The 12,741-nt window shown below is 42.9% G+C and overlaps 1 protein-coding gene across 2 annotated transcripts; it reads left to right on the top strand.

Moving 5' to 3' along the window:
- The first annotated feature begins 3,669 nt into the window (after positions 1–3,669).
- LOC141009485 (monocarboxylate transporter 9-like) lies at positions 3,670–12,292 on the top strand. 2 transcript variants are annotated; one of them, XM_073482129.1, is made up of 6 exons: positions 3,670–3,879; positions 4,654–4,914; positions 7,439–7,582; positions 8,654–8,749; positions 9,556–10,440; positions 10,611–12,292. In XM_073482129.1, exons 2-6 carry the CDS (start codon positions 4,713–4,715, stop codon positions 10,793–10,795), a joined length of 1,512 nt encoding a protein of 503 aa, XP_073338230.1. In that variant the 5' UTR covers positions 3,670–3,879; positions 4,654–4,712; the 3' UTR covers positions 10,796–12,292. The 2 variants fall into 2 exon arrangements, with proteins under 2 accessions (XP_073338230.1, XP_073338231.1); XM_073482130.1 differs by lacking the exon at positions 3,670–3,879 and adding an exon at positions 4,466–4,555 and having other exon boundaries at positions 10,611–12,276.
- Positions 12,293–12,741: the final 449 nt, after the last annotated feature.

Genomic DNA, 12,741 nt, shown 5'->3' with positions numbered 1-12,741 from the left:
ATCTGAACGGCTGAACCAAGAGACATTCATCCAGACTGCAGGGTGGCTCTGTGTGATTACACCTGCAAAGACTCTTACGGAAAAGAACAGCATGTTGCTGCTTCTCGGGTGTCACAGAAGTGCAAAACGAAAAGAAAAGATACTTAAAAATATCAGAATACCAGATCAGCTGACGTAAAACTGCTGGGAAAAAAAGCTAGGGCAGGAGCAAGCGATAGTCCTACGGGACTGTTCGTAATAAGATAAGATTTTTTTTTAACATTGAATTCTCATTCACAATTAATTATACATAATACATAACACATAAAGAAAGACCAAAACCTGAAGAATTTGATGTTGCAAGATCACCAACATAAAAAAGCTGATAGCTGCAAAAAGTCTAATAATTAAACGTATGAACTGCTTACAAGACTCCTTTCATATGTTACTCAACCCTGATCATCATCTTTAAACATGAGACCTTAATGTTCACGGTTTTTATTCCACTCATCACAATTTAGGGAGAATTTTTGTCCACAAAAACAGGATATTAGGATAATATTTACCTTTTTTACAAGGGTGAGGATTTGATTACAAGGAACCTTACTATCATTGCAGTATATTGTGTCAAATTTCACATAAATTGCATGTGATAATTTGTCACATAAACCAGTGGCTTCCAAGTTATTTCATGTGGTATACATGTTGGTATACATAATGTTGATTTGTGGTAGAGCCAATAAAAGATAGTATGATCCATGTAAAATTTGAGAACACAGTGTTGACTTGGTGAAAAAATATTACATATTATTATGTAGAGTAAAATTGGGTCCTGAAAATGGATCCTTGTGGGACACCATCAACATTTCAGGGGCTTGATATCAAAACATCCACAAGAACAGTTCTGAGTTCAACACACTCACACACATTATTGACGAGAATTTACCACTAAGTCAGGGATTTGAAACAGCTTTGAGATAGGTCACTAATTATTCAGGTCAGCAGTGTCTCCGGCTCTATGCCACCTGATGTTGTAATATCAGGATCACCAAGAGGGCGCAGATCAACATTGTTTTCTCCTGTTCACACTTGCCCTCAGGTGCTCTGCATCATCTCAGAGGTGCTGAATTGTCAGCGTTGATATTGTTCATGGATATGGTATCAAACAGATCACATGTTGAAATGAAACAATGAGAATATGCACAGCTTCAACCGAATCATTTTTTATTAAAGGAACTTTCTTCTTTTGTAAATGTAAAATGTAAAAATGTACGAGCACCACCGCCTCCTGTAATAACGATCTTGATCTGGTCGACGTGCATTTGTTTTGAAAGCAAGTGAAGATGCAACGTATTTCTAAGACCGTTTTTCTTTTTTTAAAGGCGCAATATGTAAGAGTTGACCAAAACAAATGGTGGGGTGGGCAGCATATCGCTAACTGCTAACTGCTGCAAACTGTAGCTGCTATTAGCGAGTTCGCTCAGTTAGCCGTGCAGCTAGCAGTCCGGACTGGAAGTTTGGAGAACCAGGGGAGTTTTGGTGTTTACACTGCCAGCACAGGAGATTTAAACCTGGACGGGTTGGGGCGATGCTTACAGCAGCTTTTAAAATAAATACAAATAGCCAATCTTCTCGGTTATGGTCTAGTTTGCTAATGTATGGCATCAGCGTTACATTGAGACTGTTTAACAACCAGTTAAAAACTCCTTGTAGTATGTTTAATAATAGTGTGGCAGCAGGGTGGAGATTTTAGTAGATTACAGACTCAGACAGAATCCACCGGCACCGGGCCGTCTCTCTCTTCTCAGAGCTTCCAATGTTCAGCAGCCGTCTGTCAATGAGCAGCGACTCCGTCACTCAGTCTCTTAATTGTGAGTCCAGGGTCACAGGGAGGGACAACAAACATGCAGCCAGATCGTCTACCAAACAAAGGACCCAGAGGATCAGTTTACGTTTGTGAGTTCATTCTCCCCTCAGGACACCATTACTCCACTATAAGTTTAAATAGCAAAAAGGTGTTTGGTGCGATAGTATTGTTCCAAATTTCACATACTGAACCTTTAACTTTTCTGTATCATGATCACAAGGTTTCACTACTCTCTACTGACTCTGCTACTAGGATTAGTGGCCCAAATGCTAAAACTGGACATATGTCAATAAATGTATTGAATAACTTATGCAAGCAAGTGAAATTCAGCACCCGAATCAATTCACGGATCAGTCGATAGATAACTCTGTAAGCAGTGTGTCATAGCCGGCTCTGTACCCACTCTACAACGTCCTTCAGATTCCTTCAGACTGTCCCCAACGTGCACTAAATCTGGTTTGAACTGGTCTGGAGCAACATGTCACTGTAATGCCAGTGTAGAGTAGCCGACAATTAACTGTGCTTCCCTTGTTCTTTTCTTCACTTAATTTATCCGGCAGAAAGGGATTATTGAGACTAAATCTGTTCTGTAAGACCCTTCCTGGCAGCAGATCTCAGCTATGGGAAAAAAGTATAAAAGATCCTGAAGAATTTTGGGTGCATTCAGTGTGAAAACTAGTTTGACCTCTTGTCTGCACTCTCCTCCTCCGGGGCCTTTCATCTTCCCTCTTTCATGCCCACTTTTCTTTGAGTTCTTCACACTCTCTCCTCTCATCGGCTTTTTTTCCCCGCTGACTTTGTTCCACAGTGTTGCTGACCTGAGGTTATGCGAATGGGTGCGATCACATGGCGACACAGTTTTATGATGCTGCTGCTGTGTGACTAAAAGAGCAACTCTTCTCTCTGTTCTCACATCACAGAGGTGCCAGCTCACTTCCTGTTCAGGCCTGAGGTGCCCTTAAGCAAGGTACTGAACCCCTAGCTGCTCAGGGTGCTTCAATACAGGCTTGTGGCGTAATGGGATTATGTATTTCCATATTTCTGGGGTGTTACACTTCCACTCCACTACAAATTTGGAGACAAATATTGTACTTTTTATCCACCTCCTCAATGTCCTCCTTCCTTATGGTTTAATCCTCAAACATTATTTTCTAGTGAGGGGAATGCTGTTTAAAGATTTTATTCAAGAGTTTTTTTTGTGTGTACATGTGTTGCTTTAATTAGTGCTCACCAGGGAGAGGACTCCACGCAGTGCACCCTGCTGGTGCAGCGAGGACTTGTTATTGCCATCCATCAACCGGTTCAGACTGGACTGATGGTAATACTAACAAGGTTCCTGGAGAGAAGTAGCCATAAACCCAACCCCCATCGTTAGAGCATGAGCCCCTAACTTTAAGCCCGAGCAGACAGAAGTTTATTATAAATGTATGTCTTATTTTTCAACTTTTTCAATTGAGCTGCTTTTAATTATTTATTTATTTTTTGAAAGAGTCTGATTTGGGTTGCACATCCGGAAACCTCTCAGGTAACCACATTTGTGTTTGTGCATGTGTGTGTGTGTGTGTGTGTGTGTGTGTGTGTGCACGCTCCCTGAGTTTTCCAAAAATTTCAGACACATCCTAGAGGAAACAAGAAGTCTACAGTATGACCCATAAATAACACCAAAGCCGCCACATCTCTGGGCGGAGAGACTGTGCTCCTCTCTGTGTGCTGTGCGCTCCAGGCGCGCAAGAGGAAGCCGCGCTCTTCCTCCAGTCTCTGCGTTCAAGCTGCTGCTGGACCAGCAAGAACAGCTTTGAACCGGTTTTGTCGCTCGCTACAAAGCGGTACGAAACGGATGCTCAGTGCGCATTGTTGATGCAGGCTGCTCTCCTAAACACAAGGACGTCCCTCGATCGCAGCTCAGACAGTCGAGGCTTTTCTTGTTTATGTCGTTTAAGACGAGATTTTAACGGGGAAGCCATCCTACATGGAAAGTCCCCGCAGAACGCGCAGCTCTGCGGGTTCCTGCTGCTGTTTTTGTAGATGCTGAGGTGAGTGAGTGCCGCATCTGTGTTTTTGTTTTTTTTCTTCTTCTTTTCAACAAAATAACAAGCGCTGCCTGTCTGCCTGCCTGTGTTTGTGTGCAGGGACAAGGTTTGAAGGGGAATTAAGATTACTGACGCTTGCGAATGCAGTGAGCAGAAGATGCGGTTAAAATCAGTCACCAGGCCAGATAGTGATTTTCTTCAGGATGTTATTGTCTGACATTTCGGTGAAAAAAAGTGACCTGTTTCCTGTTATCCTGTTGTCATCTTGCTTCACAAGCAGGATGAGCTTTGCCACAACTTTTCCTCCACAGAAATATGGCTCAGTGATGTATAAAGTTGCTCTGGCCTACAAATAATTAATAAGAGAGGTCTGAAAAACCGAGGTCAGCGTCAGGATAGGAGCCTCTCACATCTGTCTAATAAGGAGCTGAATCATGGAAGAGGCAGGTTAAAGGTGCAGGAGGAGGAGGAGGAGGAGGAGGAGGGGGGTGGATAAAGAAAACTGCCAAGTAGTGCAGTTTCCCTTACTTTCTCCTCCTCCAAGGTGTGGTTCCAGAGACAAAAGGAGCTGTTGCCTTTGGGGAAGTTGCAGTCAGTCAGTGTTCAGGACCTCACACAGGTGACCTGCCTGTTTGCCAGGCTCAGTGCTGCAGCAGCCATCACTACATCAGGGTTTTGCGTAAGTGTGTGTGTGAATGTGCTCCACTCGGCCGTCTCATTAATTATTTTGCAGCCAAACCACAACTGTGATGTTTGTTGTTGTTGTCTTCTCCCCAGGAACCCCTCCTCTGTCAACGCTGTAGCAGATCCCAGAGGGCAGCAGTAACTCCAGCACCATGTCTCAGCCTACTACTAAAGTGCAGGACGGAGGCTGGGGATGGGCGATTGTGGTGGCCTCCTTCATGGCCCAGCTCCTGGCCTACGGATCACCCCAGTCGGTGGGCGTCCTGTACCCTGAGTGGCTGCACGCCTTCCAGGAGGGCAAGGGCATGACAGCCTGGGTGGGCTCCCTTGTGGCTGGAGTGGGACTAATAGCCAGTGAGTAGCACACAATGTAATAATGTTATAATCCTCCACACTGGGATTAAACAGCCAATTTAAATGCCTGATGAATTAGATCAGCCAGATGGAACAGGGAGGGTCCTGTCATGTTAGAGTGACTTTTTCAGCATTTTCCCTCCAGATTATTGTTTTTAGCATCTGATAAGTCTGTGCTGAGCAGAAAATTGATGTTTTGGCACTGCATGTAATTATGGGCGAGGTATCTGCTGATCTGTGCGATTGAGGGAGAGATAACATATCGGCTTTGTGCTCAAAGTAGAGCACTAGACACTCACCTTTACACCTATCTCCCGACCTTTTCCTTCTCAATTATCATGCCACATAATACCACTGATAACAGAAAGCAGACACAATACATGTTCAAAGTCTGACCAATGGCTTCCATGTAAAGGGGCAATATAAAATGATGCTGGGCCGTATGCCGATATTATATCATTATCGTGATATGAGACTATTATCTTAGATTTTGGACGTGATATGGCCTAAGTGTGGTTTTAAGGGTGGCATTACAGTAAAGGGATGTGATTTTCTGAACTTATCAGACTGTTCTGCTTGTTTAATGCTTGCCTTTACCCACTTTACCCACATATCTGTGGAGGACTGACTGCGCCAAAATCAGGAATAAATAATTTAAATAAATACATTCATACAATTCATTTAATTTGACATAAATATGCATTATCTGCTTTAATGTCTCTGTATTTATTTACTTTTCCATTTTATTTTCCATTTAATTTTTTAATTCATTCATTTTTAAATATATTTATTTATTTACATATTGATATCTGCATTTCCCCTTTGCATTTAGCCCTTATTTATTTCCACACACTTGTTTACGTCTGTATTTTTTCTGTTTTGCTGTCAATCAAATCAACTTTTCACCTATTGGATGATCGACATCGGACTTCATAGATTGACTACACATGCCTCGTAAAATGTTATTATATTGATTAATAAGTGCCTACATTTATTTATAATTAATTCATATTTATTATTGTGTCATTTAATGGCACGTTATTTATTTATTTCAGATTTTGGCAGTTTCAGTCCTCCATATATACCCACATTATTAAATATCTATGTGTTTACATTTTGTGAAAACACCAGTAGTCATCCCTACAATATACAATATTCTAGCAATTTCAATATCGAGGTATTCGGTAGAATTATCCTGTTATTTGATTTTGTCGTCCAGTCCTTGCATTTATGCAGTGCTTTCGCAGAGAGTTCAAATTACTGAGATATATATTGTGTTTTGCGAGGCAGCCTAAAAATAGCACAATATTTTCAACGAGGCACATGTTAACCATAGCCACAGGTGTTAATGGTTTCTCCTTACTGTAATGTTATACCAGGGTGGGGAGAATTGACAATGCTGTGACAAAGATGAGCACTTTGTGGCTCCCTGAGCACAGTCGCTCCCTGTGGTAGAGAGAGCATGGATAGTGCAAGCTATAGTGCCTGTAATCTAACCACAGAGGGAGGAACAGAAAGACAGTTGGAGAGACAGACAGGAAGAGAAACACAGAGACTTAACAAATATTGCCTTTGTTGAGCTGCATAAACTTACTTGATCCCGAGTAGAAACAATAATTAAAAAAGAGAAAAGTCTGACACCATGGTAAACAAAGAGGAACTCACACACACAAAAACCGTTCAGCCTCAGTAACCTCTCAATTATGAAGGTATGCTCCCATGACTGTGTTGAGAAAACAGGATCAGTGACAGATAGCGGTTTTGGTTGACATTTCCGTCTAAGGCATACTCTGGCTCACCCCCCGGTCTGGCTTCTTGCTGTCGTCTCTCTCAAAAGGGGCGAGGTGAAAAATCATGACTGGACAGATCTTGCCTCGGGCCTGGCCAAGTCTCGGACACGTGTCCCAGCTGTAAGACAGCTGCAGCACTGCGGTTCTTGCTGCACAACAGCACAGTCTTCCCCCTGCTTAGAGGGCAAGGAAACAGTAAATGTCGCATGATGAATGAGGCAAGCTACCTCCGGTTATGAGAGTATTCAGCAAGCAGTAAAAGATACACGCTTGGGTTTAAAATGCTCGCAGTGTATTTAAAGCATGTAGCTCTGGTGAATAGGTGGGAAAAGCTGATAAATATATATGTGATACAGTCAGACAGTGTGGAATAAGTTGATTTATCCGAATTTAAAGCTGATTAAAGTGGAAATTAAAGGATGTTGAGGAGTTAACCTAATTGGTTTCAAGATTTTCTCGAGTGATGTGACAACACCTCTGACAGGTTGCCAGTTTGAACCTAACGTGATGTGGCGGTGATGTCGTCAGACACAGCAGTGCCCCGTGAGATAGGGTGTGAATTTCCCTGAAACCCTGTTTGTTGTCCAGAATACAACAAATTAAGCACCATAAGATTATCTCTATCCTTTGTTCCCTGAATGCTTTTGTTCCTCCGTCACTCATTTTTTTCCCTCTTTGCATCTTCTCTCTCTCTCTCTTCTCCCCTGTTTGTCTTTCTACCTCTTTCCCTGCAGGTCCTGTGTGCAGTGCCTGTGTGGACAACTTTGGGGCACGTCCCGTAACCATCTTCAGTGGCGTAATGGTGGCGGGCGGCCTGATGCTCAGTGCCTTCGCTCCGAATGTCCAGTTCCTCATCTTTTCCTATGGGATCGTGGTTGGTAAGTAAACTCGATGATAACCTCGGGGAGGCATTCTGTGTATGTCTAATACAGTTGCAAAGGCAAAGATGATTTTTTCTGGCCCCTTTGCCTTTATTTCATAGTGCAGGGAAGGTTGATAGGCCCTTATAAGTCTTTATAAGATGTTTATTAACATTAATAAGACTATTTAAATGTTAATAATGGCATAAAAACACAATTTATTGTTAGATTATAAGACATTTTTAAGTACATGGGGCGCACACTCTAGTAGGTGTGCTACTGGAGCACCCTGACAAGCCGGAGAGTTAGCTCAGTCAGGTAGAGTCTTGGGTCAGTGTCAGGTGAAAAAATGTGTTTGATGTTACTGTGGTCATGTGAGTTCACTAAGCTTCTTATCCGTCTAACAAGAGACTCTCGTAACACACTGTACAATCATTTTGAAGAAGCGGGGCCACATGTGAAGTCCAGCTATTATGCAACACCAGAGGGTGACTATATCTTATATTGCCAGTTAATGAATACCACACCGAGACACTACATTAAGTTTGAGCGTTGCACCATTTGTGTGACATTTCCGTTTGTATTTATTGGGGATGTTGACAGAAAAATAAGAGCCCATGTGTCCCTGCATGGGCGAAGCACCACCTGTTATCACGCTCTAAGTGGCAGCCCGGTCGTTCTTCATCCTGGTAAGCCCCTCACACTCAGCACTGCCTGCACATGAGGCAGTGCTGACTAGTGGAGCGGGTATGCCATGCATATTTGAAGACAGTCATTTATTTTTAGAAATGCCCTGAGATGATGGCAGTGGCTGTCCAAGCACGTGCAGCTTGTTTACTCCCCATCATATGTTTCTCTTTTGCCACTTGTATTACCCTCTGAACTTTTTTAAGCACACTGTAAATACGTCTTTGTAATGATTTGCTGGGTTCATCTCAGCACGATGTTGTTTTGTGGTATTGTATGACCAAGAAGAATATATCATGATATGTTCTGTGAAACTTGTTTATTTTTAGAAGTGCAAAGCCTCTGCCACTTTCACCTGACTAATCCCTCTTCCGATCGTCCTTGTCCTCTCTCCTCCTACAGGCCTAGGTTGTGGTCTGGTCTACGCAGCCACGCTGACAATCACCTGTCAATATTTTGACAAGAGACGCGGCCTTGCCCTCGGCCTTGTCACCACAGGTACTGCCGCCCACCCTCTGAGCTAACTGGGATTCACACCAGTTCTCCACGCTCACTTCTTTCATGTATGAGCTGCTGGAAGCCTTGGGATGCTGAGGTAAACATCTGTAGTGTAGCAGAGGCAGAGTCTCTTAGGCAGGGACGTGGGCTGGGACTAGATCAGGTTTGGATGAGAATCAAAACTTCGGTGGTACTGGTTTGAAGGTAGACAGGAGCATCAGAAGTTTATTTTTAAGGTTAAAGTCAGTCCTCTGATTATGAAAGAGTAATGAAAGCATTCTGAAGACTTTCAATTGCTTAATTGGGACACACTGATATAGGGTTGCACTCCAGGGTGTGTCAGTATACTGTGACATCACTTTGGGTGTGGTTACAGGTGCAACAGGTGCCCACTTCTGACCAAACCCACTAGTAATCTAGCATTACTAGTGGGTTTGGCCAGAAGTGGGCATTAGATAGAGGAGAAATAATCTTGACACTTTCAACTTTCAACAGGCCGTAAAATGGTGATTTTCATCCTTTTTTTAACCTACTCACTACAAGTTATTAAAGCCAGTGTGTAGGATTAGTACATTTTTTTGGTGCCCCCCAGTGGCAGTATCAAAAAGGACAAATACAACCTGGGAACACAAAGATGAATGAGCAAATTGATCACATAGATTGCACCAGTTTTCATCAAGATTGTCTCATTTTCTATAAAAACACATTTGAACGGTGCTATACTCACATAAAATTCTACTTGATATCGATTAACTTGTCACTTTCTCCCGCAATCACTAAATTTCTGTCTTCCTCTGCTCACCCAGGCACAAGCGTTGGAGCCTTCATCTATGCCACCGCTCAGAACGAGCTGATCGTGCTGTACGGTCTGGATGGCTGCCTGCTAATCATCGGTGCTGTAGCACTTAACCTCATGGCCTGCGCCGGCTTCATGAGGCCCCTCAACATGCCAGGGTACTACCTCAAACAGAAACAGAAGGCCGCTCTCGAACGCAACACAGAGGAGCAGCTTTTTGAGAAGCCTCCATTGGACGACCTGAAGATCACAGCAGGGTCCAACGCAACCACTCCTGAGAAAACTCTAATGGTGAAGGAGCTGCTCATCACGATGGACGCCAAGGACTTGGCCATACAGACGGAGAAGAAGAAAGGCAGCTTTCTGTCTGGGTTGGCCATCATGAAAGTCATCAAGAAGAAGCAGCAGGCATACTCAAAGTACGTGAACTCCATGTATGAGATCCTGCAGGACCAAGCCATGGTGGCCTTCTGTATCGGTGTCTTCCTGTTCAGCCTGGGGGCGTTCCCTCCTGTGCTCCTTATAGAGGATGTGGCGCAGAGTCAAGGACTCATTGAAGAAGTTAGTGTCATTCCTCTGGTATCAATAGGGGCCATCGCCACCTGCGTGGGTAAACTAGTGCTGGGTATGCTGGTGGACATCAGGTGGATCAATGGCATCTATCTGTATGCCTTCACCATGTTTGCAGGAGGTGTGTCACTGCTTCTTATCCCTGTCACTAAGACTTATATGGGGCTGCAGATCCTGTCTGCCGTCTTGGGTTTCTTCTCTGGAAACTGGTCTCTCACCTCCTACATTACCACTAAAATTGTTGGCTTGGACAGATTGACACAAGCCCACGGCATCCTCATGTTCTTCGGAGGACTTGGGATCATGCTTGGACCCCCTGTTGTAGGTAAGAGGGCTTTTTCTTTATGAAAATTTGGAAGCAGCAGAGCGAGGCAAGGCGAGGGGCATGTGGACTTGAGTGAGGAGACAGCTTGTCATTATTTAGCTGACTGCTGTATCTGTCAGGAATCCCTGCTGACTGTGCTCACAATGTCTGTTTTTCTCATCACTTTCCAGGGTGGTTCTTCGACTGGACACAGTCATACGACCTGGCGTTCTACTTGAGTGGGAGCTGTGTGGTGGTGGGATCACTCATCCTCTTCGTGCTCACCCTTCCCTGCTGGAACAGGAAGCGCTTGGAGAACGACAGACCAGACGTCCATTACACCAGCAACTGTGACAAAGTTGCCTCTGTAGCCTGAATATGAGCACCTTTCATAAGGACTCCAATCTCACCCCGACTGCCCAGCAACTGTCCGCTGACAAACTATACCTGAACCACCTCGAGGAGGAATTTTCTTTCTTTGACCTTACAGGGGTTTCCCCCCCTTATTTCTGCTGCCAGGTTCTAATATACCAAAATACACGCCAGAGGTTTTGAAATACAGGCCTTTCCTCTGTAACTCGCCTGCGTTTCTCAGGTTCAAACATACTGCAGATCTTTTTAAAGGTTTGACTCCAATACCTGTGTTGATTTTTTTTTTTATTATTGCCTCATTATACGAGGTCAACTGAACAATATGGTTTAGCCCCCCGATTCCATATTGTGTCTACGTTAACGCTGGTATTCGCTTCACTGTAGCTCTGAAAGAAGACAAAGAAGACATGGTGGCGACGTCTGTAAAATTCTTGGGTGTTAATTCAACACAATCAACAACTCTACAAATGCACAAAAAATCTCCCAAGAATCTTACTAGAACAGAATACAGGGATTGAAATGAAGGAGGGAGATGCTTTTTGATAATCGTAATTTTAGCAACACATTTTTTATTTTGTATTTACTTTTTGATATGTATCTTATTTACACCGCTATGTATCTTACCAAAGCATCAATGATAGACAATGCCTGTCAACACACAATGCCTGTTGGAACAATACAATTCGCCTTGCTTTAATAGATAATGTTTGTTTTCAAGTGCATTGACTGAATTTATACTTTTTAAAAAAAAAATGGTTGAGTTTCACATACCTCCTGTTTCTTGATCACACAGAGACTTGAATAAGTTATGCTGATTCAAAACATGTATAAAAAAAAACACTCAAGAGATCCTACTGTAATTCAAACCCTCGCAGCATGTTGATTCTCTTTGTGGCATGATTTTCATGAACTCTGATGGCATTCATTTTGACCAGGCTGGTCCTTTTCCATCATGTTGTGTTTGTATGTGTATTTGTTGTTGTGTGTGTGGGTGTGTGGGTGTGTGTGTACATGTCTGCACACGCATGTTTGCATACGTGCACAGGTTTGTGTATGTGCATTCATTGTTTGATAAACTTTTGTATTAGCACTAGTTTGTAAAGTCCTATGTGCTAGTGACTTTTATATGCACAAACTGGCCACAGAGCAGTAAAAACATGGTTTGTTTCAGTTTGAAGTTGATTATTGTGATCATAATTGTAATGAATTTATTGCAATAGGCTTTTAGAACCACTTGAATGTTGTTAAATATACCACTACAAATGTATTTTTTGATAGTTCCAGTTTTAGGGTAAATCTGGGACATTAGTGTTTGCGTTTTGTGTTTGTAGAGGGTATTTACAACGTGCAGATGAGGTACAATTTGTACCGACCTAGAAGAGACAGTATGTTTGACTGTCACGTTTTAGCCACTCTTATTTTTTTTTATGCCAGTATTATATTATTTGTCTATATTTCTGTTCTCTTGTTTTTATTTAAGAAGTGCCAATAAAAGATATTGATATAATTATAGTGAGTGTGTATTTATTATGGAGCTTGAGTAAAAGTAAAAGGTAAATATATCCCTGACTACTGACTATTTGTTTATACTCCCCGCCAGGTTGGCGAGTCTCAATGTTCATCCAATTAGCGTTCTTTAGTCATGCCCTTGAACGCCCCCCCGAAGAACGTTTGCTGGCTGTGATTGGCTGAACAACGTTTCCCACTCATTAACTATTCATAACTAGACTTCTCCTTCCTAGGAAAACAAACTGCGAACCGGGCACACTGTTGGCAAAGCCTCCCATAAAAAAAAAAACCGAGAAACATCTCGACCTGACAATATTTCCCCTACTAAAGCCAATTTAAACGGGGAAATTAAACTACTTCCGGTTAGCAATAGCCTCCCGAGCCAGCCTGCTTCTCCTTCCCCTGGCAACCCTACCACAGGTCACCATGGTTACACTTGGG

Source organism: Pagrus major, chromosome 15 (assembly GCF_040436345.1).
Source record: "Pagrus major chromosome 15, Pma_NU_1.0".
Lineage (NCBI taxonomy): Eukaryota > Metazoa > Chordata > Actinopteri > Spariformes > Sparidae > Pagrus > Pagrus major.
This window is presented reverse-complemented; position numbering and strand designations above follow the sequence as displayed.

Coding starts and splice junctions, on each gene's coding strand:
- LOC141009485 (XM_073482129.1), top strand. CDS start 4,713: ATGTCTCAGCCTACTACTAAAGTGCAGGACGGAGGCTGGGGATGGGCG. Junction 4,915..7,438: donor TGGAGTGGGACTAATAGCCA/GTGAGTAGCACA, acceptor CTTTCCCTGCAG/GTCCTGTGTGCAGTGCCTGT. Junction 8,750..9,555: donor CCTCGGCCTTGTCACCACAG/GTACTGCCGCCC, acceptor CTGCTCACCCAG/GCACAAGCGTTGGAGCCTTC.